The sequence below is a fragment of the Pristis pectinata genome, chromosome 10, assembly GCF_009764475.1.
Source record: "Pristis pectinata isolate sPriPec2 chromosome 10, sPriPec2.1.pri, whole genome shotgun sequence".
Taxonomy (NCBI): domain Eukaryota; kingdom Metazoa; phylum Chordata; class Chondrichthyes; order Rhinopristiformes; family Pristidae; genus Pristis; species Pristis pectinata.
Window position 1 is genome coordinate 83,281,553 of NC_067414.1, and position 23,311 is coordinate 83,304,863.

Here is a 23,311-nt window from a genome sequence, read left to right on the forward strand (position 1 = left end):
CAGAAACATTAATCTTAACATTTGAAAAGGTCCTTATCCCAAAGGAAAATACTGCAGATAAAGGAAAAGAAAACTGAGTTAACATTTCAGGTTATCTTTCAGCTGAGAGGGAATGGTGAAGGCTTGTTAGTCACAGCCTGTTTGGAGATGTAAAGGTAAATGAAAATCTAGAAAGGGAAATAGAAAACGTGGATCCGCAAGATGCTGGAGACATGAAATAAAGCAGAATGCTGGAAATGTTCAGCAGGTCAGGCAGCAATGGTAGAGAGAAAAACTAAATTACAGATTGATAATATTTCATCAGAATAGACAGGAAAGATTGCTTAATTGAAATCACTGAATGTGATGCACAAGTCCTGAAAGCTGTATCATGTCTAGACAAAAGATGAATGCTGTTCCATGAACTACATTAGGCTGTCTATACTTCACTGCCTCAGTGAAGTAGCCAGCATAATCAAAGACCCCAGCCACCCAGGACTTTCCCTCTTCTCCCCTCTCCCATCAGGCAGAAGATACAGGAGCCTGAGGGCACATACCACCAGGCTCAAGGACAACTTCTATCCCGCTGTTATAAGACTAGTGAACAGTTCCCTTATACGATGAGATGGACTCTGACCTCACAATCTACCTTGTTATGACCTTGCACTTTATTGTCTACCTGCACTGCACTTCCTCTGTAACTGTGACACTTTATTCTGTTGTTGTTTTACCCTGTACTACCTCAATGCACTGTGTAATGAATTGATCTGCACAAGCGGTATGCAAGACAAGTTTTTCACGATATGTGACAATAATAAACCAATACTTTGTTGGAACAGTACAAGAGGCCACAGCCAAATAGGACCAAATAGGATAGAGAATTAAAGTGAAACCCAATTGGAATCCCAAGGTCATTCAAGTACTGAACAGAGGTGTGCCGCAAAGCAGTCACTCAATGTACATATGGTTCCTCCAATGTAGAGGAGACCACATTGTGAAACCAAATGCAATACACTAAATTGGAGAAAGTACAAGCTCACTGCTGCTTTACCTGGAAACACTAAATTGGAGAAAGTACAAGCTCACTGCTGCTTTACCTGGAAACAATGTTTAGTCCCCTGGATAGTAGGAAGGGAAAAGGTAGGACTGGTGTAACATCTCCTGCAAATCCATGGGGAAGTGCAGTCGGTATAATGAACCCGGGAGTTGCAAAGTAAACAGTACCTTCAAAGTACTCATTTACACGTGCTCCACTCCAAGCACATTCCCTCCTTTATCCTTGAGTGGCCCTACCCTCTCCCTAGTTATCATCTTGCACTTGATGCATGTATAAAATGCCTTGGGATTCCCTTTAATCCTACTTGCCAAGGACTATTCACGGCCGCTGCTGGCTCTCCTAATTCCCTCGAGTTCTTTTCTAGTTTCATTATAATCCTCAAGGGCCCTGTTTGAATTTAGCTTCCTAAACATTATATAGGCTTCCTTTTTCTTCTTGACTAAATACACCACCTCTCTCATAATCCAAGGTTCCCTTACCTTGCCATCCTTGTCCTTCCTTCTTACTGGAATGTACCTGTCCTGTACTCTGTGCAGTCAACCTTTAAACACCCTCCACATATCAGATGTGGACTTGGACAAAAACAGCTGTTCTCAATTAATTTAGCTCCTACTTAATACTCTCATAATTTGCTCTGCCCCACCTCAATTTAATACTCTCCTGCAAAATCCATACTTAATCTTATTCACAGCTATCTTAAAACTTGAGTTGTGATCACCTGTTTCCTAAATATTCTCCCACTGAAAGATCAGTCACCTGGCCAAGCTCATTTCCCAATACCAGGTCAATATGTCCTCCGCCTCTAGTTGGACTATCTACATACTGATTTAGGAAACCCTCTTGGACAGACCTAACAAATCCTGCCCTGTCTAAACCTCTTGCACAAATGAGGTACAAATCTTTCTTGGGGAAGTTGAAATCCCCATGACAACAACCTTGTTTTTGCACCTTTCCCTAATCTGCATGCATATCTGTTCCTCAATGTCCTGGTGGTTACTGGGGGATCTGTAGTATAATCCCATCAGAGTGACTGCACCTTTCTTATCAAGTTCTATCCATATAGACACAGTGGATGAGCCCTCCATTACCTTTCCTGAGTGTAGCTGTGATACTGTCCCTGATTAATAGTGCAACTTCTCTCCACCCCCCCACCCCACTTTACCTCCCTCCCTCTCTCTCTTTTTTCTAAATCATTGAAACCCTAGAACATTAAGCATCCAGTCCTGTACCTGTCTCAACCAAGTCTCTGTAATGGCCACAACATCATAGCTCCATGTACTGATCCATGCTCTAAATTAATCACCCTTAGCCTTAATACTCCCAGCATTAAAGTAAACATACTTCAATGTGTTTGTAATGGATAATGGTCACCAGAGTGAAAAGACAAAACAAGAAAGGAAAGCCAAGAAGCTGACAAAGACTTTCCCTTTGCAACTTAAAACATGTTTGGTTTCTAACCTCTCATATCTAATACAAGGTCATTACGTGAAAGAGTTCATTTTTTTTTCATTCTCTGCCTGACGTGCTAAACATTTCCAGCATTTTCTGTTTTTATTTCAGATTTCCAGCATGTGTTTTTTTTGCTTTTTTGATTACTGTTTAATTCACTCTCACCTCTCTCTCAGGAACGCTTACATTGAACTTCTGCTTTGTTCTTTATAAGGTTCTATCCAAAACTGACTTGCACAACCACATCTCTCATTCACCCTCTTGGTCTCCACCCAATCACTTTCTTCTCTTCACCCCATCCCATTCAGATTAAAATATATTTGATTTCTATCTTTTCTCAGTTCTGATAAAAGGTCAACAATCTGAAATGTTAACTTGCTCTCTTCATGTCTGAGTATTTATCAAACAAATCCTTGGTTAAGTACTAATCTTAACTTGCTTCTGTGTGCTTAATTGGTAATTAGTATGTTGGGATACTTTTTCAAAAATTGGAAGATTATCCTGCCAGGAAAGGCTGGCTCAATTCTGATCTCTCTGATCATTATCTATGTACACTTGATCACAAGAACACAAGAAAATCAAAGTAGGCCACTTGGCTCTTCAAGCCTGCCCCACAATTCAACACGGTCATAGCTGATCTATACTGGCCTCAACTCCTGTACCAGTCTTCAGAACACAATTCCTTGATCTTTCAAATAGTTATCTCCACCTTAAATATATCCAATGATCTGGCCTCCACCACTCACAGGCAGAGAATTACTACTATCCTAAAGAAAAAAAGTTTCTATCCACCTCCGTTTTAGATGACCGGCCCCCCTATTTTCAGCTTTGTGCCTTTGTTCAGGACTCCTCCAGAAGTGGAAACATTTCAAGATCTTTATCAAGCCCCTTTATCTCTTAAGTTTGAATAAAGTCACCTTTCATTGTTCTAAACTCCAAGGAATACAAACCCAAACTTTATCTCTTCTAATCATCTCCAGATATTATTCTCACCAGGATATCTAAAATACTGAGAGAACTGGTGCAAATTTTGTTCAGTGTATTTTCAGAGGTTATTCAACCCATTTATTAGGCTAGCATGAATAGCACTTTCAAGCTTTACCACAGTAAAATTTGAGGACTCTGTTCTTATTGCAACACAAACAAAGATACAGATTCGAAGATTTAATGCAGTCATTGCCTTGGTAGAACAATCTTTCTTGGCCAATCTGTGGCAGAACAGAGATTCTGGTGATTTAAGATTCTCATTGGACATCTTCATTGGGACCCTAAACTGTACAGGAGTGAGATAGATCGGCTGGTTGAGTGGTGTCACCACAACCACCTCGCACTCAACATCAGCAAGACCAAGGAACTGATTGTGGACTTCAGGAAGGGGAAGTCGGGAGAACACACCAGTCATTGAGGGGTCAGCGGTGGAAAGGGTGAGCAGCTTCAAGTTCTTGGGCATCAACATCTCAGAGAATCTATCCTGGGCCCTGAACATTGATGCAATTGTGAAAAGCACGCCAGCAGCTCTACTTCATTAGGAGTCTGAGGAGATTTGCTATGTCACCAAAGACTCTTGCAAACTTCTATAGATGTATGGTGGAGAGGATTCTGACTGGATGCATTCTGTAAGTGTCTTCACATTGTACTGCTGCCACAAAACAACAAATTTCATGACATACAAGCCAGTGATAATAAACCTGATTCTGAACCTTCATTTGAAACTCTGAAATTTTAGATCTTTACAATCTTGCACATAGCACAATTAGTTTAACCACACAATGCAATGTGGCTGAACTGTACCAAGCATGCTTGAGGTTCTGTTCTGTCTCATCTGGCCTGAGTATCCTGGAATGCAAAGCTTTCTTTTTCCCATTACTAAATATCTCCTTAAATTGCTCTTCCCTTCTTTTACCAGCTTCAACTCAAGCACAAGTAACAAAAAGCCCCTGGATGTCTTTGTTATTAATTACAGATGGTCAGCTATATTCTTTTCCCAATGCCCTAGAGCTGAACCTACATAACTCTCTAGTTATGCTCCTAACTCCCTCCCTCTTCAAGCTCACCGTGTGTTGCTCAACTAAACTTGTTAAACAAGAGAGACGCAGATGCTGAAAATCTGGAGCAATGCACACAAAATGCTGCAGGAACTCAGCAGGTCAGACAGCACCTACGGAGGGAAATGAACAGTCAATGTTTCAGGCTAAGACCCTTGATCAGGACTGGAAAGGAAGAGGGCAGAAGCCAGAATAAAAGTGTAGGGGGAGGAGCACGAGTTGGCAGGAGTCCAGGTGAGAAGGGAAACACAGGTAGGTAGGTGGGGGGTAAAAGGGAATAATGTGAGAAGCTGGGAGATGATAGGTGGAAGAGGCAAAGGGCTGAAGGAGGAGGAATCTGTTAGGAGAGGACAGCTAGAGAAATCGATGTTGATGCCGTCAGGTTGGAGACTACCAAGGTGGAATATGAGGTGTTGCTCCTTCAACCTGTGCCTGGCCTCAATGTGGCAGTAGAGGTGGCCATGGACAGACATGTCAGTCTGGGAATGGGAAGTGGAATTAAAATGGCTGGCCACCGGGAGATCCTGGCTGTTGCAGCAGAGCAAAAGGTGCTCGATGAAGCGATTCCCCCAATCTGCACTGGGTCTCACCAATGCAGGGGAGGCCACACCAGGAGCACCAGATGCAATAAATGACACAGATAGATTTGCAGGTGAAGTGCTGCCTCACCTGGAAGAACTGTTAAGGGCCCTGAATGGTGGTGAGGGAGGTGGTGTAGGGGCAAGTGTGACACTTTGCACGGTTGCAGGGATAAGTGCCTGGAGGGTGATTGGTAGGGAGGGACAAATGGACAATGGAGTTGCAGAAAGAACAACTAAACTTGTATTTTCTTGACCTTTTTTTTGAAAACATACAAAACCAGTTCAATATCCTTCTCATCTTGTTTGCTAATACTGTAACACTTCTCAATTAGTCCCTTCAAACTGATTGCAAGGATATTTAAGAGTGTGACAAACTACTCTCACATCTCCCAACTCCTTCCTTTTCCAGGTTCTTGAATATAGTACTGGAATTACCCAAACCAATCCTGTATTCAATGGCTCAATATTTACAATTTGTTGCTATAGTATAGGGCAGAAACCCAAGCAGCTCCAGTCAAAGTAATTATCAATCTCAAATTGCCTGTTACCTTTGACGTAAATGGTCATCCTGGACCTTGCCTGTAGCCAAGACTCACACCCAGGGTGTCCATCCATCTATACTTACTTTTACTGGAAGTCCAGGGCTGAATGAGTTAACCCTCCAGACAGAGGAGTCCCCTGCAAGGTTGAATGGTCTCTATACTGCAATTAGGCCTCTGATAGTGTATTCTGCAGCCCTATCCCCACCAGTGACTTTTTGCCACTACTGGAGGCTTTTGGTCAGCAAAGACACTTAGAAAGGAATCAAATATTCAAATGATGATTAAAAAATAAACACCTTAAAATACAAATAGTTAAAAATATGAACAGTAAAGTAACTTGAGCACTTAACTTTTTACACAGGTTACACAGGGTCAGCAATCCCATCCAAATGAACAGGGTTGCCATTCCTCATGCAAAGCTGAGATGGTAAATACAAAGTGCATCAAGTCCCTTTCTCTAGCCCATCGCTGTTCTACTAAGGAACTCAAAGGCAAGTTCAAAGTCAAAGCAAAAGGATAGATGCATCAGCATCCAAGCTCCAGCTCGTCTTGGATATCCATATCTAACAAAGCATACAAAGAAATTCAAGACATCTTCCATCAGCTCAATTCAACCCATCATCCTCATACATTGTTTTCCACCCAATACTCCAAATGATTTGAACAGCCCTCACCTTGATCTACCCTTACCTATAATCAGAAAATGTTTTCTCTTCCTACCCCTACTTCACATGCCCTCCAAACTCTGTCAACTCAATTACTATTTGTTACCTACATGGTGATCCTATTGCCCAACCTGCCCTGCCAAAGTAATATCCTCAATACAATGGCAACTCCCAGGCCTAACTCAAACTTCTAACCTTTCCACATCTTCTGTTGTGAGAGGACCCCAATCTCAATTTGCCCCGATTTTGCACAAATTAACCACAGCTATAATGAACAACCGCAAGATAAACCCTGTTTCATCATCATCTATTCTATCCCATTTCCTGACCATTGTTCCAGACAAAGCCAATGTTTACAGTGTTGATCCTGAGCTCAGATTTACACCAAGTATTCTTGCCATACAGCACTATGAAAATGGAAGTGCTGTTGGTTTCAAATATATTCAAATGATGATAAAAGAAATTTACAACACAGTTAAATTCTACTCTATTATTCTTAAAATAAACAATTTTACAAATCACTTAGTAGCCAACAAAATAAATTATGGCCAGTCTGACTGATATGTAATTCTGGTCCATATCTCCCATCTACCAGTGGGAAAATATAATAACTAGCAATTACTGGAACTCCAACACACAAAATGTAAACAAATCCATAGAAATACACTATGATCATGATTAACTTGTTTAAAACTCAATTGATGCCAAAGCCTATCTGGATGAGAAAGGATAATATAAAGCCAACAAGTGATCCAGTCTCAATAGACATCAATAAACCAAAAGAATATTTCCATACTCTGACATCAGGAATTATCTTAAATTTTGGACCAAAATAAAACAAGGAAATCACTCAACGATCATTTGGATTTTACATTTTTATGACAATAATCCCAAAAGAACATACCTAAAATTGGCAATTTACAGCATTACAACCAATATCCTCCTGAAAAAGTGTTATTGAGGCTAAGAAAATTTAAAAATAGAAGGAAGCCATTTGGCCCACTTTGTGCTAGGTGATACATTTCTTGAAAAGCACCACAAAATTGATTAGCATTAACAGGTTTAAAAAGTTCAAACCAGTGTTTAAAATTCACAAGAGCCTTTGTCTGCTTAAAATCCACACACCTTTTAAAAAAAATCACTTTACAATTCTTTACTAACAAAGAGAACCTGAGAAACACCACAAAATAAACCAAATATGACAATAGTAAAAATCCTAATGAAGTTAAAGAGAACTATAATTTGAAATTTTAATTCTAAAGTTGCCTTGTTCATTGCTCACCCAATATTCATTTTATACAATGAACTGGTATGGGAGCATGCTGAAAACAAGTCAGCCTTTTTTTTTGAAATCACAACCACCTACTGGAACTGTACATGTGTGAATATTGGCTTAGTATAGGCTCAGGTGCCAAGGCCACATGAGTCAAATTGCTTCTCAATTTCATTACCAAACTGCACATATGAAGAATGCCCCCTAAGTGCAGCCCTGAATCTGTAGAACCACAGTGCAGAAAGAAAACAATTAGCTAAGAACAGAGAGGAAAGAGAAAGCAGGGAATTTCTAAAACCAAAAAAAATATACATAACCAGCAAATACAAGCAACTTCAGAAATCAAAAAAATCTTAAACCATACGACCTTTAATTATAATGCTCCATAGCTGCATTTTAAAATACCAAAAATCTTAATGTTGGTAATTAAATCTCATATGTTATTAATTGATTGTTTAAATAACACATTCATAAACTAAGACAAACATGGATTAAATTTCCAAAGAGCTGTTCTAAATTCTGAATAGTACAGTTAAAAGCTGCCAACAGGACAGAATGTTCACAATATGTAATTATACAATCAGTTCATGACTTAACACCTTGTCCCCCCCCCCCCCAGTCTAAATCAAAATCAGGTAAGGAAGTCAAAGAAACCCAATGCTTCCACTGGAGGCATTTGGCTATACTTCCAGCCCCTCCTCCTTCCACATGAACTGGGAAAGTGCGTTGTGATGTGGCTGAAGATAGGAAAGATTTCATTTGATTGTTATCCTGTACCTTGCTAGAAAGCTTTTTTTTGTTGATTACTGTAGCATGGTTAGTGTTCTCTTACCTCAAGATACTTGTTCTTCTGGACCTAATGGAGAGGGTTCCAGGGAGCTTTTGGTGATGAATATAATTATAACCCAAAAGAAATTAACCCTTAAAGTCTCAAAGGATGGAGGATTTGATTCAGTCCTCTACTTTTTAAAATAGCCACAGACATATAAACTATCACTACTTTTTTTCATGCGATTGTTAAAATTAACAATCCTCCAACTGTAATTTTATCAATATACTGAGGTACCCAAGTTTCCTTTTGTACTGTATATGTATCCTAATTGGACCTGCTTTTATAAGATTGCATTGATTCAGTGATCCACATATAGAACTGATGGAATACCACATATACCATGATTTTGTGAATGATACTGAAGTAAACCATAATGATAACAATGCAGCCCAGTGCAAAGATTCAGGTCTTTTAAGTAACTGGATCAAACAATGAAAATAAACCAAAAGTAAATAAACAACTTTAAATAAACCAGCAAGAAAATGAGAAATGTTAAATGATATAGCAAATTTTCATTCCAATATTAAAGAGCTCTTCATATAGCCTCATTCATGACATCAGGACCCAGCAGGAACTCTATCTCCCCCTCCCCAAGTACTTTACTGCCAACAAAATACTTCTAAAACATAGCCAAGTTTGAAAAACAAGGAACAGGTATGATAGTGGGTTGGTTAAGTTAAAGGACTAGAAACCAAAGTCTAAGAGGCAGAAGTTCGTATCCTACCATGGAAGCTTAGGAATTTACATTCAAGTAATTAAAATAAATTTTGAATTAACAATTCTAGACCAAGTCAGAATAACCATAAAACTACCAGATAGTCACAAAAACCCATTGGATTTGTTAACACCCTTCTGGTTATACAGTCTTAACGGTCTCTTCAATTCAAGCCAATTAGGATATAATGCTCAATCACATGGGCAAGCATGGAGTCACAAATAGGCCAGATATGGTACAACAGCTGATTTCTTTGCATTAAGGACATTAATGAACCAGATTGGTGATGATAAAATCATGGTGCAAGTGTCTGCCTCATGAAAGGAACAGAAAATCTCCCTTAACACATGGGGGGGGGGGGGGGGGGGGGCTACAGGTCCAGACTAAATGAGGTTTAACGACAACATTAGCGAAAAAACTAGTATTGGAGAAATTAAGGGGACTGAAAGACAAATCCCCAGGACCTGATAACCTGCATACCAGATTTTGAATACAAGAGTAAAAGCAACATTTTCTTTCAAAATTCCATAGATTCTAGAACAGTCCCACAGGCTGAAAGGTAGAAATGTAATCCCACCATTTATGAAAGGAGGGAGGGTGAAAACAGAACTATATCCTAATTAGCTTGACCTAGGTAGTAGAGGCCTCTCGCCCTTTCTCCATAGCCTTGCAAATTATTTCCTGTCTATACATTTATCCAATTCCCCTATGAAGGCCACAATGGAATCTGCCTCTGCCATATCTCCAAGCATGCTGCATTGTTCTGAATTCTCTTTTTATTTTATACCTGTAACCTCTAGTCCTCAATTCATTCACCAACAGGAACAGGCTCCTATTATTCATTAATTTCACACCCTTCATTTTCTATACTTCTATTAAATCTCCCCTCATATTTCTCTAAAGAAAAAAGTCCCAGCCTCTCTAAACTATCAAAGTCATACAACATGGAAACAGGCCCTTCAGTCCAACTGGTCCACACCAACCACGACACCCATCTAAGCTAGTCCCATTTACCCACATTTAGCCCATATCCCTCTAAACCATTCCTATCCACGTACCTGTCCAAAAGACTCTTAAATGTTGTTAATGTACCTACCTCAATCACTTCCTCTGGCAGTTCATTCCATATACAGACCACCCTCTGGATGAAAAAATTGCCCCTCAGTTTCCCAATAAATCTTTTCCCTCTCACCCTAAACCTATAGTTCTTGATTCCCCAACCCTGGGGAAAAAGACTGCATTCACTCTGTGCCCCTCATGATTTTATATACCTCTATCCTTGTAACCATGGTTCCCTGTTGCAGGAATCATTCTCAGATCTTTTCCGGACCTCTCCAATGCCTTCACATCCTTATGATGCAGTCAGAAATGAACACAATACTTCAGTCGAGGCTGGACCAGTGTTCTATAAAAGTTCAATGTGACTTCCCTTTTTTTTAAAAACTCCATGCCTCTATTAAATGCCCAGAATTGTGTTTGCTTTCTTAACAATTTTCTCAACCTGCACTGCCACTTTCAACAATGTGCACCCATATCTACAAATACCACTACTCCTACACCCACTGTAGAACAGAATCCTTTATATTGCCTCTTATTTTTCTCACTCACCTCGCATTTCTCATTAAACTTCACCTGCCTCATGTCTTCCCATTCCACCAGCCTATTCACATCTTCCTGCAATTTCTCTCTCTCCACCTTGCACTTCACAATACAGGCTATCTCCAGGTTATGAACGGGTTCCATATTAACAAATGTTTGTAAGTTGATCTTGTCCATGTCGAAAAATGCACAAGATCACTCAATACGGTAACCATAACTCAACAGTATTTTAATGAATGGTTGATGAAGGCCAATTAACCTGAATTTTTTTGTCTTTCCCTGTCTATTTACAATGGTACAGAATCAGGATGTCCCACGCTCAATGGCTGGCTTCAATGGGCTTGAAGTATCAGTGGATGTTACAAGTATCAATAGAAGCAATTGCTTGTCAATTTCTAAAGCAACTGGTGTCTGATTACTGCACAGACGTTACATGTGAAAAGCTTTTCCCTCACCCCCTCCATAAGACTGGTTCGCATTTGAATTTAATAATATTTATGGGAACTCGTTCATAGGTATGGGTGTCCATAAGATGGGCGTCCATAAGATGGGCATTCTGGGGAGGCCCTATACTGACAAGTTTTCTGTCATCCGCAAATTTAAAAAAATCGTGGTTTGCACTTCCAAATCTAGATTATTAATATAGATTTTAAAAAATGGCTCCATCATCAATACCTGGAGAATTCCACTACTCACCTTCCTCCAGTCCAAAAAAACTATTCACCTTCATCTGTTATTTAGCCAATTTCATGTCCATGCTATCAATGTCCCTTTTTATTCCATGTGCTTCAACTTTGCTGATAAGCCTGTTATGCAGCACCTTACCAAAAGCTTTCTGGAAATCCATGTACATATATACCCTCAAAAAAATCTATTAGAATTGGTTAAATAAAATTTGGCCTTAACAACTTGCTCTTAATTAATCCACTTTCCTCCAGGTGGTTATTAATCCTGCTTTGATCAATGTCTCTAAGTGGCACATGAAAGGGAAACAACGTTTGACAAATCTGCTAACAGTTTTTTTTAAATGAGGTAACTAGCAGAATATATAAGGGCAAACCAGTCAATATGGACTTTCAGGTGCCACGTAAGAGATTATTCAACACAAGTAGAGCACATGGTATTAGGGATAATAAACAACCTGGGTTAACAAACAAAAAAAAATCATGGAGCCACACAGCACAGAAACAGGTCCTTCGGCTCACCTCGTCCACGTCAACTGTGATGCCTATCTATGCTAATCCCATTTGCCTGCATTACGCACCTATTACTCTGCTCCTTCCCTATCCTGTCCAAGTACATTTTAAACATTGTAAATCTGCTCTATCACCTCCTCTGACAGTTCATTCCATATATCCACCACTCTTGCCACTCAGATCTCCTTTAAATTTCTCCCCCTCACCTTAAACCTATGCTCTCTATAGTTTTGGACTCCCATCTCCTGGGAAAAAGACTGACAACCCCGCTCACAATCTTATAAATCTCTACAAGGTCACTCCTCAGCCTTCAATGTGATAAAAACCCAGCCAATGCAACCTCTCCTTTTAACTAAAGTCCTTCATACCAGGCAACATCCTGGTGAACCTCTTCTGCTACCACATCCTTCCCGAAGTGTAGGCAAGCAGAAATGTACACAATACTGCAAGTGCAACTTAACCAATGTTTTGTACAGCTGCAACATGATGTCTCAACTCTTATACCCAATGCTTCAGCCTGTGAAGGCAAGCATGCCAAATGCCCTCTTCACTATCCTAATTACCTATGTCACCACTTTCAGCAAGCTATGGACTTACACCTTAATGTCCCTCTGTACACCAACACTCCCAAGATCCCTGCATTTTCTCTATTTATCCTATCAGAATTTGACCTCCCAAAGTGATTTACTCACAGGTGTCTGGATTAAATTTCATCTGGCACCACTCCACCGAACTTTCCAGTTGATCTACGTCACTCTGCATCTTTAAACAAACTTCATCACCATCTACGATTCCACCAATTTTTGGTGTCACCAGCAAACTTACTAATCGCAACCCCTACATTCTCAAAGTCATTTACATACATGACAAACAGCAAAGGTCCCATCACCGATCCCAAGTGTACACCACTGGTTACAGACATCCAATCAGAAAAGCAACATACCACTATCATCATCTCCCTCCTATCACCAAGCTAATTTTGATCCAGTTTGCCCACACGCCTCAGAACCCATGTGCTTTAACCTTCTGGTCAAGCCTACCATGCAGGATCTTGTCAAAAGCCATGCTAAAATCTATGTATACCATGTCTACCACCCTGCCTTCATCAATTTCCTCCAATTCAGAATAGGAATAGACAGTATCATTTTAGATCTGGAGGCCATGACTAGTGGAAACCACAGGGATCAATGCTAGGGCCCCAACTGTTCACAACCTATTTCAATGATTGGGAGAAGAAATCAATTGTAACATATCCAAGTTAGCCGATGATGTGAAGCTGGATAGCAGTATGGGCTGCAAGAAGGATGCAAAGAGGGTTAAGGGGGAATTTGCTGGAATCTATAATGAAAGGCGTGATACCAAGACATTTGGAAAGGATGAGGCAGAGCCACTGTGGATTTATGACAGGAAAATTAATAAGGGCAAATCAGTTAATGTGGCATTTGACCTAATTAGAAGGTCTTGATAAGGTGCCATACAATTATTAACAAAATTAGTGTGTACAGTATTACCGATGTAGACCGAGGATTGGTACACAGATGGAAAACATGGGAATAAACAGGCCTTTTTCAGGTTGGGAGGCTGTAATCAGTGGGGTGCCTCTGAGATAAGTGCCGTGGCACCAGCTGTTCACAATCAGGGTAGAAAAAAGTAGAATGTGAGATTATTATTTAAATAGTGAGAGATTGCAACGGGTGTTCAGAGGAACCTGGGTGTCTTTACACAAATCACCAGAAGTTAATATGCAGGTTCAGCAAACCATAAGGCAAACAATATGTTGGCCTTTACTGCAACAGATTTTGCATACCTGAGTAAAGGCATCTTGCTCCAATTATGTGGACCTCATCTGGAACATTGTGTGGAAGTCTGGTCTCCCTAGCAAGGGAAGGATATTCTTGAAAAGAGGGAGTGCATTGAAGGTTTTCCAGACTGATTCTTGGGATCGTCATCGTGGCTATCCCTCGAGGTCGAGGATGATGGTCTTCATTCCATTGATCTATTTATGGGCTCTCAAGTGGCTTTGAGTCCAACCTTGGCTCTGAAAGTTCTTCCGCATTCAGGACAGGTAGTTCCAGATGGCAGATCGGGCTTTGGTTGTTGCTGCCTCTCTTTCCATTTTCTTCTCTTTTCCTCTAAGTCTGCACATCTGTTGGCTTCGAAAGTTGCTGTTCCTTCTCAGATGATGGTTTGCCAGAGTTTCCTGTCCTTGGCATTGGTTTCCCAATTGTCGATGTCAATGTTACATTTCTTCATGTTGGCTTTTAAGACATCTTTGAATCTCTTCTGTTGTCCGCCTCTTTTACGTTTGCCTACTTTAAGCTGGGAGTAGAAGATTTGTTTCGGCAGACGCTCGTCTTTCATCCGAACAACATGACTGCTCCATCTTAGTTGGTTTTTGATAACGTAGACTTCAATGCTCGTTGTTTTTGCTTCATTTAGCATACTGACGTTTGTTCTTCTATCTTCCCAGCTGATATTTAAGATATTTCGAAGACAGTGTTGATGGAACTTTTCAAGTGTCTTCAGATGTCGTCGGTATGTTGTCCAAGTTTCTGATGCATACAGGAGCGATGGGATCACCACTGCTTTGTACACTAACATTTTAGTGTCTGTTCGGATGTCACGATCATGAAAGACTCTTGTTCGGAGACGTCCAAAAGCTGTTCCAGTGCATTTAAGACAATGTTGGATCTCGTCATTAAGGTCAACATTGGAGGAGAGGTAACTTCCAAGATATGGAAAGTGGTCCACATTTTCCAGGGTTGTTTTGCCAAGTTGGATTGATGGTTCTATCCAATTTGTCTCTGTTGGTGACGGTTGGTAGCTGATCTGAGTCTTCTTGGAATAGTGGGTCTGTCACACGAGGAGAATTTATGCAGACTAGGTTATACTCAAGTTTAGATGAATGAGGTGATATCATTGAAGAACACAAAATTCTGACAGGGTTTGACAGGATAAACCTAGTTGTTTCTCCTTGTCAGGGTGTCTAGAATCAGGGATCACAGCCTCAAAATAGGAAATCAGTCACTTAACACTGAGATGAGAAGAAATTTATTCACTAGGGGACAACAAAACTTTGGAATTCCTCAAAATTTGAAGTTTTCAATATCTCAAAAGACCTATAGCTTCACTTCTGTCCCAATGTTCAAATGGCATGATCATATATTAGGCACCATTACTGATAAGAATGTACAGGTCCAATTTCCGTGTGTGTGTGAATATACAGTAATTAAACAGACAAACAAATTAACCTTGATGCAAGCAAGCTTGCATGAACTTTTGATAACATTTTAGTTCTTAGTGAATTCAACCACATTGATATTGATAAAACATAAAATTAAAATAGTTTCTACAAAGGGAAACCATTCCAGTCATGAGGAGTCAAATATGCCAAGAGTATATTTGCATTATGAAGCCACATCACAGCATAGTCCAATGTATCCACCAAGGCATACTTAACTTCAAATTGCCAAAGGACTGCACTAGCTCCTTCTCTGCATCAATCTAGAGTCCCTGGGTTTAATTAAAGAATAGAATTAAGGTAATATTTCAAAGTTCATGAACTTGTACAGCACGAGAATTTGTGGGGGTGGGGAAAAAAAATCAGCATTTCATTCGTAAAAATACACCAAATTCTGTGCATGTTGAAATATACATAGTAATCCAGTAGAAAGATTGTTAACAAATCTTAGGTCTGCATCATTCACCTCGTAATAACCTTATTGAATTTTAGATGAACACAAGGTCAAAGTTCAGCCAATAGTTATTTAAATTTATGTATAACTATGAAACGAATCTGATATTTTACATTAAGACATCATCTACAAAGTACCGAATGCAAATGCTAAATAGCCTCCACTAGTAACCAGCTTTGATTCCCATTGATGGTCTACTAACTTGTTGCACTTAGCAGTTTCAAATGTCATCACAGTCCATTAGATTCAACTACAGGGAATGTATGGTAACAGTTAAAATCCATTGGCATCTGTAAAGTCTTTACTGTTTCAAGTGCAGCTTTCAACCACCTGGAAAATTGGTGGACTCGACTTCTTGCTTTACAAATGCTGCTTTACCTACTGTACAATATTTTCAAATTTCCATTATCTGAAATTCTCATGTGGATAGATACTAAAAGACTAAACAACTGTTATGAGAAAGACCAGTGCAACTCCACTGGAAGAGGCTCAAAAGTATTAGAATTCCTAAACAGAAACACATGCACAACAAAAAAAACTGATAAAGAAAATACGCTGGGAAGTTTCAGTAACACCTCCATTCTCCCAAGTAAAAACATTTCGCAACTGTTTGGATGCAATAGTCAAAAAATCTGCACAAGTCTCTGTTTAAATCAATTACTGACTGGACTGTGGTCAAAAGTATTTTTTTAAATAAAAATAGCCAAAAGCCTCAAAGCGAGCAGCCTGAACTGCGCTGATTATCGGCACAAAAACTTTTGGACAGCGCTTCACGTGGGATCAGCGTCCTGGGTTTGTCTATGCGCGAAAGGAAGAAGGGGGCAGGCGCCGTGTAAGATCCTCCACTTAACCAGCCGCCCTGCTTTCACCCTCGTCGCAGGAGTGGAGCAGGCCCTGCACTCAGGCTCTGCTCTGGGAACTCCCCTCTCCGCATGTGCTGGTCGAGCAGCAATAATCCATGTTTGCAGGGGCCTGATCGGCGGTAATGAAGGGGAGGGGGGAGGGGGGAGGGGGGGTGAGCAAGTGAAAGAAGCAGGGAACATACAGGGGGTACCCGGCCTGCTGAGTTTTTTTTGTTTGGAAACCGTTTACATTTTGTTGAACATTTCAGGAACAAGTCTCCCCACCACCACCACCAGCCTCCCGGGGCACTCACCGTCGTTCTGGTCTTTGGGCCAGAGGTAGAAAGTGGCCGGGATGACGAGAAGTCCCACGAAAGATGTGAGAAAATAAAAGGAGGTGTTGCCGCTATCGTCGTACTGGAACTGCTGCCCAGCCATTGCAGGCTTCCCTCACTCACAATTTTTCTCCCTATCTATCTATCTATCTATCTATCTATCTCACTCACACCACCGCCGCTCCTTCGGGCCTCCGCTCCGCTTTCCCAACACGGACGTGGCACTGCGCACGCGCACCACTGGACGTCAGCGCCAGCTACCAAACACGCGCTGGAAGTGGGGGTGGGGGAGGTCGGCGCGGGCTCGGCCTCGAGCGCGTCCGCGAGTCCAGCAGCCCGACGTTCGCAACCACAGCCCGCCCGGCACGCGCGCGGGTGTCACGTGGGTTCCCGTCGAGCGCGCCCCCGCCGGTTGGACTGCGGCGGTTCTGTGAGGCTGCTCCCTGCCCTGTAAAAGGTAACGCGGGCAATTTGGGACTGAAACTCGGAATCAAGCTGGTACGCGATCTAACGCAATTTAAAAGAAAGGATCAATCAAATTTCTTTAATATGAACTGGAAGAATAGATAGAAGAAATGCTTTATTGAGAAACCCAAACGCTGAATTCAAAAAGTACATGTTGGTCCTGTGAAATTCTTCGTATGTACAAGCCAGGTAAATTCTGACTGAAGTGTCTCGAAAGAAAAGTCACGATATGGGGTAAGACATTTAGGACTCAGATGAGGAGGAATTTCTTCATTCAGAGGGCGATGAACCTGTGGAATTCATTACCACAAAGGACTGGAGAAGCCAAGTCACTGAATATGTTTCAGGAGATAGTTAAATTTCTAGATAACAAAGGCATCAGGAGGAATGGGGAGAGGGCAGGAATACAATATTGAGATGGATGATCAGCCATGATCATGTTGAATGGTATAGGAGTCTGGAAGGACCAAACAGCCTACTCTTGCTCCTTTATTTCTGTTTTTCAGGACTGTAGAAGTGTCATCACAATATCATAATAATATGCTTATCTATACATTTGCTCATCCATTTATGAAGATCGGGGGTAAGGTTGGTCAGGGCAGAATGGAAAACAAGGTTTAGACGGTGGACAGGTAATGGCTAACATTTAAAGGAATAATAAACGTTATGGGCAGAGAAGTGGCAGATGCAGTTTAATCAGGGTAGGTGTGAGGTGTTGGCCAAATGTAAGGGGAATACACAGTTAATGGCCAGACCTTTAACAGCATTGTTGTACAAAGGGATCTTGGCATCCATGTCCATACTTTCTGAAAGTGGCAATGCAAGCATATCCAGTGGTAAAGAAAGCATATGGCATGCTTGCCTTCATTGCTAGGGCATAGAAATAAAAGAGTCAGGAAGTCATATTACTGTTGTATAAAACTTTGGTTAGGCCGCACTTGGAGTATTGCATGCAGTTCTGGTTTCCCCATTACAGGAAGGATGTGGAGGCTTTGGAGAGGGTTCAGAAGAGGTTTATCAGGATGCTGCCTGAATTAGAGGGTACTAGCTATAAGGAGAGGTTCGACAAACTTGGGTTGTTTTCTCTGGAGCATTGGAGGCTGAGGGGAGACCTGATAGAAGTTTATAAAATTATGAGGCATAAGTAGGGTAGACAGCCAGAATCTTTTTCTCAGGGTAGAAATGTCGAATACTAGAGGGCATTGCTTTAAGGTGAGCGGGGGAAAGTTTAAAAGGGATGTGCAGGGCAAGTTTATTTACACAGAGAATTGTAGGTGACTGGAATGTGCAGCCAGGGGTGGTAGTGGAAGCAGATATGATAGTGGCATTCAAGAGGCTTTTAGGTAGGTACATGAATATGTACGGAATGGAGGGATATGGATCATGTGCAGGCAGAAAGGATTAGTTTAATTTGGCATCATATTCAGTGCAGACATCGTGGGCCAAAGGACCTGTTCCTTTACCTGATGAAGGGTGTCAACCTGAAACGTCGATAGTTTATTTCCCTCCATTGATGCTGCCTGACCTGCTGAGTTCCTCCAGCATTTTATGTGTGTTGCTTCAGATCCCAGCATCTGCAGAATCTCTTGTGTCTCTGTTCCTTTGCTGTACTGTTCTGTATTTTACTACATGAATTTCAACAAATATGCAGTCCTTTAAAACTCAAACACACAATTGGAAAAGGAATCTAACTGTGGATCATGAGAGAAAATAAAAAATAGCATTATATCTAATGAGAAAGCTTATAAATTTGCCAGAAAAGGCAATAAGACTGAGGATTCAGAATGTTTTAGAATTCACTAAAGGATGACCAAAAAATTGGTTAAGGACAAAACAAATAGGAGTAAACTAGCAAGAAACAGAATAATAGACTGTTAAAGCTCTATGGGTATATAAGTAGAAAATGATTAGTGAGGACAAATTTCTATTAGAGACAGAGATAATTGCATTCAGTTCTGGTCACCCCATTATAGGAAGGATGTGGATGTTATGGAGAGGGTTCAGAAGAGGTTTACCAGGATGTTGCCTGGATTAGCGGTCATGCGTATAAGGAGAGGTTGAACAAATTAGGGTTTTTTTCTCTGGAGCGGTGGAGGCTGAGGGGAGACCTAATAGAAGTGTATAAAATTAAGAGAGGCATAGATAGAGTAGACAGCAGGTATCTTTTTCCCAGGGCCGAAATGTCTAATACTAGTGGGCATGAATTTAAATTAAGTTCAAAGGAGATGTGTGAAGCAAGTTTTTACACAGAGAGTGGTGGATGCCTGGAATGCACTGCCAGGGGTGATGATGGAGGGAAATACGATAAAGGCATTTAAGAGGCTCTTAGACAGGCATATAAATATGCAGAGAATGGACGGATAAGGACCATGTGCAGGCAGAAGGGATTAGGTGTCATTAGTTTAATTAGTTTGGCACAACATTGTGGGCCGAAGGGCCTGTTCCTGTGCTGTACTGTTCTATTAGCCCATTTATAATGGGGAGAACGGAAGTGGCAGAGAAATTAAACTAATATTCTGTGTCTGTCTTCAAAAAAACAAAAGATCATAGAAATACTGGTAAACCATGGTGGGCAGGATTAAGGAAAACCCCAAGGCATTTTACATGTGAAGAGCAAGAGGATAAGATGGGAAAGAATAGGGCCTATCAAGTGCAGTAGTGGGAAAGTGTGTATGGATCCGGAAGAAATGGCAGAGGTACTTAGTGAATACTTTACGTCAGTATTCACGACGGAAAAAGCTCTGGAGGATTGTAGTGGGGACTTGCAGCGGGCTGAAAAGCTTGAGCATGTAGATATTAGGAAAGAGGAGGTGCTGAAACTTTTGGAAAGCATCAAGTTGGATAAGTCGCCGGGACCGGATGAGATGTACCCCAGGCTGCTGTGGGACGCAAGGGAAGAGATTGCAGAGCCTCTGACGATGATTTTTACATCGTCGAGGGAGACGGGAGAGGTTCCGGAAGATTGGAGGGTTGTGGATGTTGTTCCCTTATTCAAGAAAGGGAGTAGGGATAGCCCAGGGAATTATAGACCGGTGAGTCTCACCTCAGTGGTTGGTAAGCTAATGGAAAAGATCCTGAGAGGCAGGATTTATGAACATTTGGAAAGGTATAATATGATTAGGAATAGTCAGCATGGCTTTGTCAAGGGCAGGTCCTGCCTTATGAGCCTGATTCAATTTTTTGAGGATGTGACTAAACACATCGATGAAGGGAGAGCAATAGATGTAGTGTATATGGATTTCAGCAAAGCGTTTGATAAGGTACCCCATGCAAGACTTATTGAGAAAGTAAGGAGGTATGGGATCCAAGGGGGCATTGCAGTGTGGATCCAGAACTGGCTGGCCCACAGAAGGCAAAGAGTGGCTGTTGAAGGGTCGTATTCTGCGTGGAGGTCGGTCACCAGTGGTGTACCTCAGGGATCTGTACTGGGACCCTTTCTCTTTGTGATTTTTATAAACGACCTGGATGAGGAAATGGAGGGGTGGGTTAGTAAGTTTGCAGATGACACTAAGGTTGGGGGTGTTGTGGCTAGTTTGGAGGGCTGTCAGAGGTTACAAAGGGACATAGATAGGATGCAAAGTTGGGCTGAGAAGTGGCAGATGCAGTTCAACCCAGATAAGTGTGAAGTGGTTCATTTTGGTAGGTCAAATATGATGGCAGAATATAGTCTTAATGGTAGGACTCTTGGCAGTGTGGAGGATCAGAGGGATCTTGGGGTCCGAGTCCATAAGATGCTTAAAGCGGCTGTGCAGGTTGACTCTGTGGTTAAGAAGGTATATGATGTATTGTCCTTCATCAATCGGGGAATTGAATTTAGGAGCCGAGAGGTATTGTTGCAGCTATATAGGTCCCTGGTCAGACCCCACTTGGGGTACTGTGCTCAGCTCTGGTTGCCTCACTACAGGAAGGATGTGGAAGCCATAGAAAGGGTGCAGAGGAGATTTACTAGGATGCTGCCTGGAATGCAGAGCATACCTTACGAAAGTAGGTTGAGGGAACTCGGCCTTTTCTCCTTGGAGCAACGGAGGATGAGGGGGGACCTGATAGAGGTATATAAGATGATGAGAGGTATTGATCAGGTGGATAGTCAGAGGCTTTTCCCCAGGGCTGAAATGGTGGCCACAAGAGGACATAGGTTTAAGGTGCTGGGGAGTAGGTATAGGGGAGATGTCAGGGGTAAGTTTTTTACTCAGAGGGTGATGAGTGTGTGGAATGGGCTGCCCGCAACGGTGGTGGAGGCGGATACGATAGGGTTTTTTAAGAGACTGTTAGATAGGTACATGGAGCTAAGAAAAATAGAGAGCTATGGGTAAGCCTAGTAATTTCTAGGGTAGGGACATGTTTGGCACAGCTTTGTGGGTCGAAAGGCCTGAATTGTGCTGTAGTTTTTCTATGTTTCTAATGCAGAAAAGGGATTAAAAGAAATTAGTTTTGGTAAAAGAAATACTACGGGAGAAGTTAATGAGACAGTAAACTAATAAATCCCAAGGATGTGATGATCTTCATCCCAGAGTTTTGAAAGAGGTGATGATGGAGATAGTGAAAGCTCTGGTCACCATCTTCAAAAAATCAAAAATTTTGGAGTTATTCCTGAAGATTTGAGGGTAGCAACTGTGGCCACATGAATTAAGAAAGAGCTTTGCCAGGAGAATAAGGAACTACCAAACTGTAAGCCTGTCATTGGTTATCGGGAAAATGCTGGAACCTATAATAAAGGATGTGATGGCAAGACATTTGGATAATAATAATATGACTGAGCAAATTCAACATAGGTTTATGAAAGGGAAGTCATGTTTGACGAATCTATTGGATTTCTTTGAGGATGTGTCTGACAGAGTGGATGTGGTGTATTTGGATTTTCTGCAACAACAAAGCAGATGGAGAGCAATCTGGAAAAATGTGAATCAAAAAAAATCAGAAATGCTAAGTATGTTTTAAATGGTAAGAGACTGGGAAGTGTTGATGTTCAAAGCAACCTGATAATCTTGTACACAATTTACTTGAAACTTACATGAAGGTGTAACAGGCAGTTAGGAAGGTAAATAGTATGTTGGCTTTTATTAAAAGAGGATTTGAATACATAAGTAAAAATGCCTTACTAAAATTACATAGGGGCCTAGGTGAGGCTACAGTTGGAATATTGTTAAATATTCTAAATATTTTAAAAATCTAAAAGAGGATATACTTGCTATAAAAGAAGTATAGCAAAGATTCACTGAGGTGGCTGGTCTGCCATATGAGGAGAGATTAAGTCGACGTGAATAGCGAAACAATCAATGTTTCAGGTCCGAAACCCTCTGTCTCAGATCTGAAACATTGAGTGTTTCTCTTTTCATTGATGCTGCTGGCCTGCTGAATATTTCTGGCATTTTCTGTTTTTGTTGCACTCAATAGATTTTTAGATTTAGGAGTAGAGCAGAAAAATCGTACTGAATATGGATCAGGATCAAGAGGCTGAATGGCCTATTCTTTCTCCTGTATCTTATGTTCTTATGTTTTGTTTGAATTTGTTATTTGTTCTCACCTTTAACAATGCAAGACGATCCAATGCATTTCACCAGCATGTTCTCAAATAAAGTTTGATAAAACCACATGGAATATTTGATGAAAAGCAGAAAATCATGGAAATACTCATCAAGTCAGGTAGCAGAGTTAACATTTAAGGTTAATGACCTTGCATCAAAATTAGGCTCTGATCTGATATCAGATTGAGATTTGCCTTTCACTACTTTGATTTTGTATACCTTTCATTGTTACATTTGTAGAGAGAGAGAAAAAATGTTCTGGGCTAATGCCCTTTCTTTAGAACTTGTGACCCCAGTGAGTATTTCCAGCATTTTCTGTTCTTGTATCAGTTTTCAGCATTTGCAATTTTTGCTCTTTGATTGCAGTTTTCACAGGCTGTTCCCAGGTTATGAATGCCTGACTTATGGAAACCCGTGCATATAATCGAGCTCCCATAATATTATTAAATTCAAAAGTCCAAGGTACATACATACATTTGTAACTAAGAACAGCAGAGCTAGTTTCCTCTCTCCTTT

General features: G+C 41.0%; 1 protein-coding gene across 1 annotated transcript in view; it reads right to left on the bottom strand.

Moving 5' to 3' along the window:
* The window catches only part of sec63 (SEC63 homolog, protein translocation regulator), a 79,760-nt gene extending 62,550 nt beyond the window's left edge, over nt 1-17,210 (bottom strand). Inside the window, exon 1 of the mRNA XM_052025219.1 lies at nt 16,785-17,210. Within this exon, the coding sequence (XP_051881179.1) occupies nt 16,785-16,908 (124 nt within the window). The 5' untranslated portion in view covers nt 16,909-17,210. The remainder of the gene's footprint in view (nt 1-16,784) is intronic.
* Nucleotides 17,211-23,311: the final 6,101 nt, after the last annotated feature.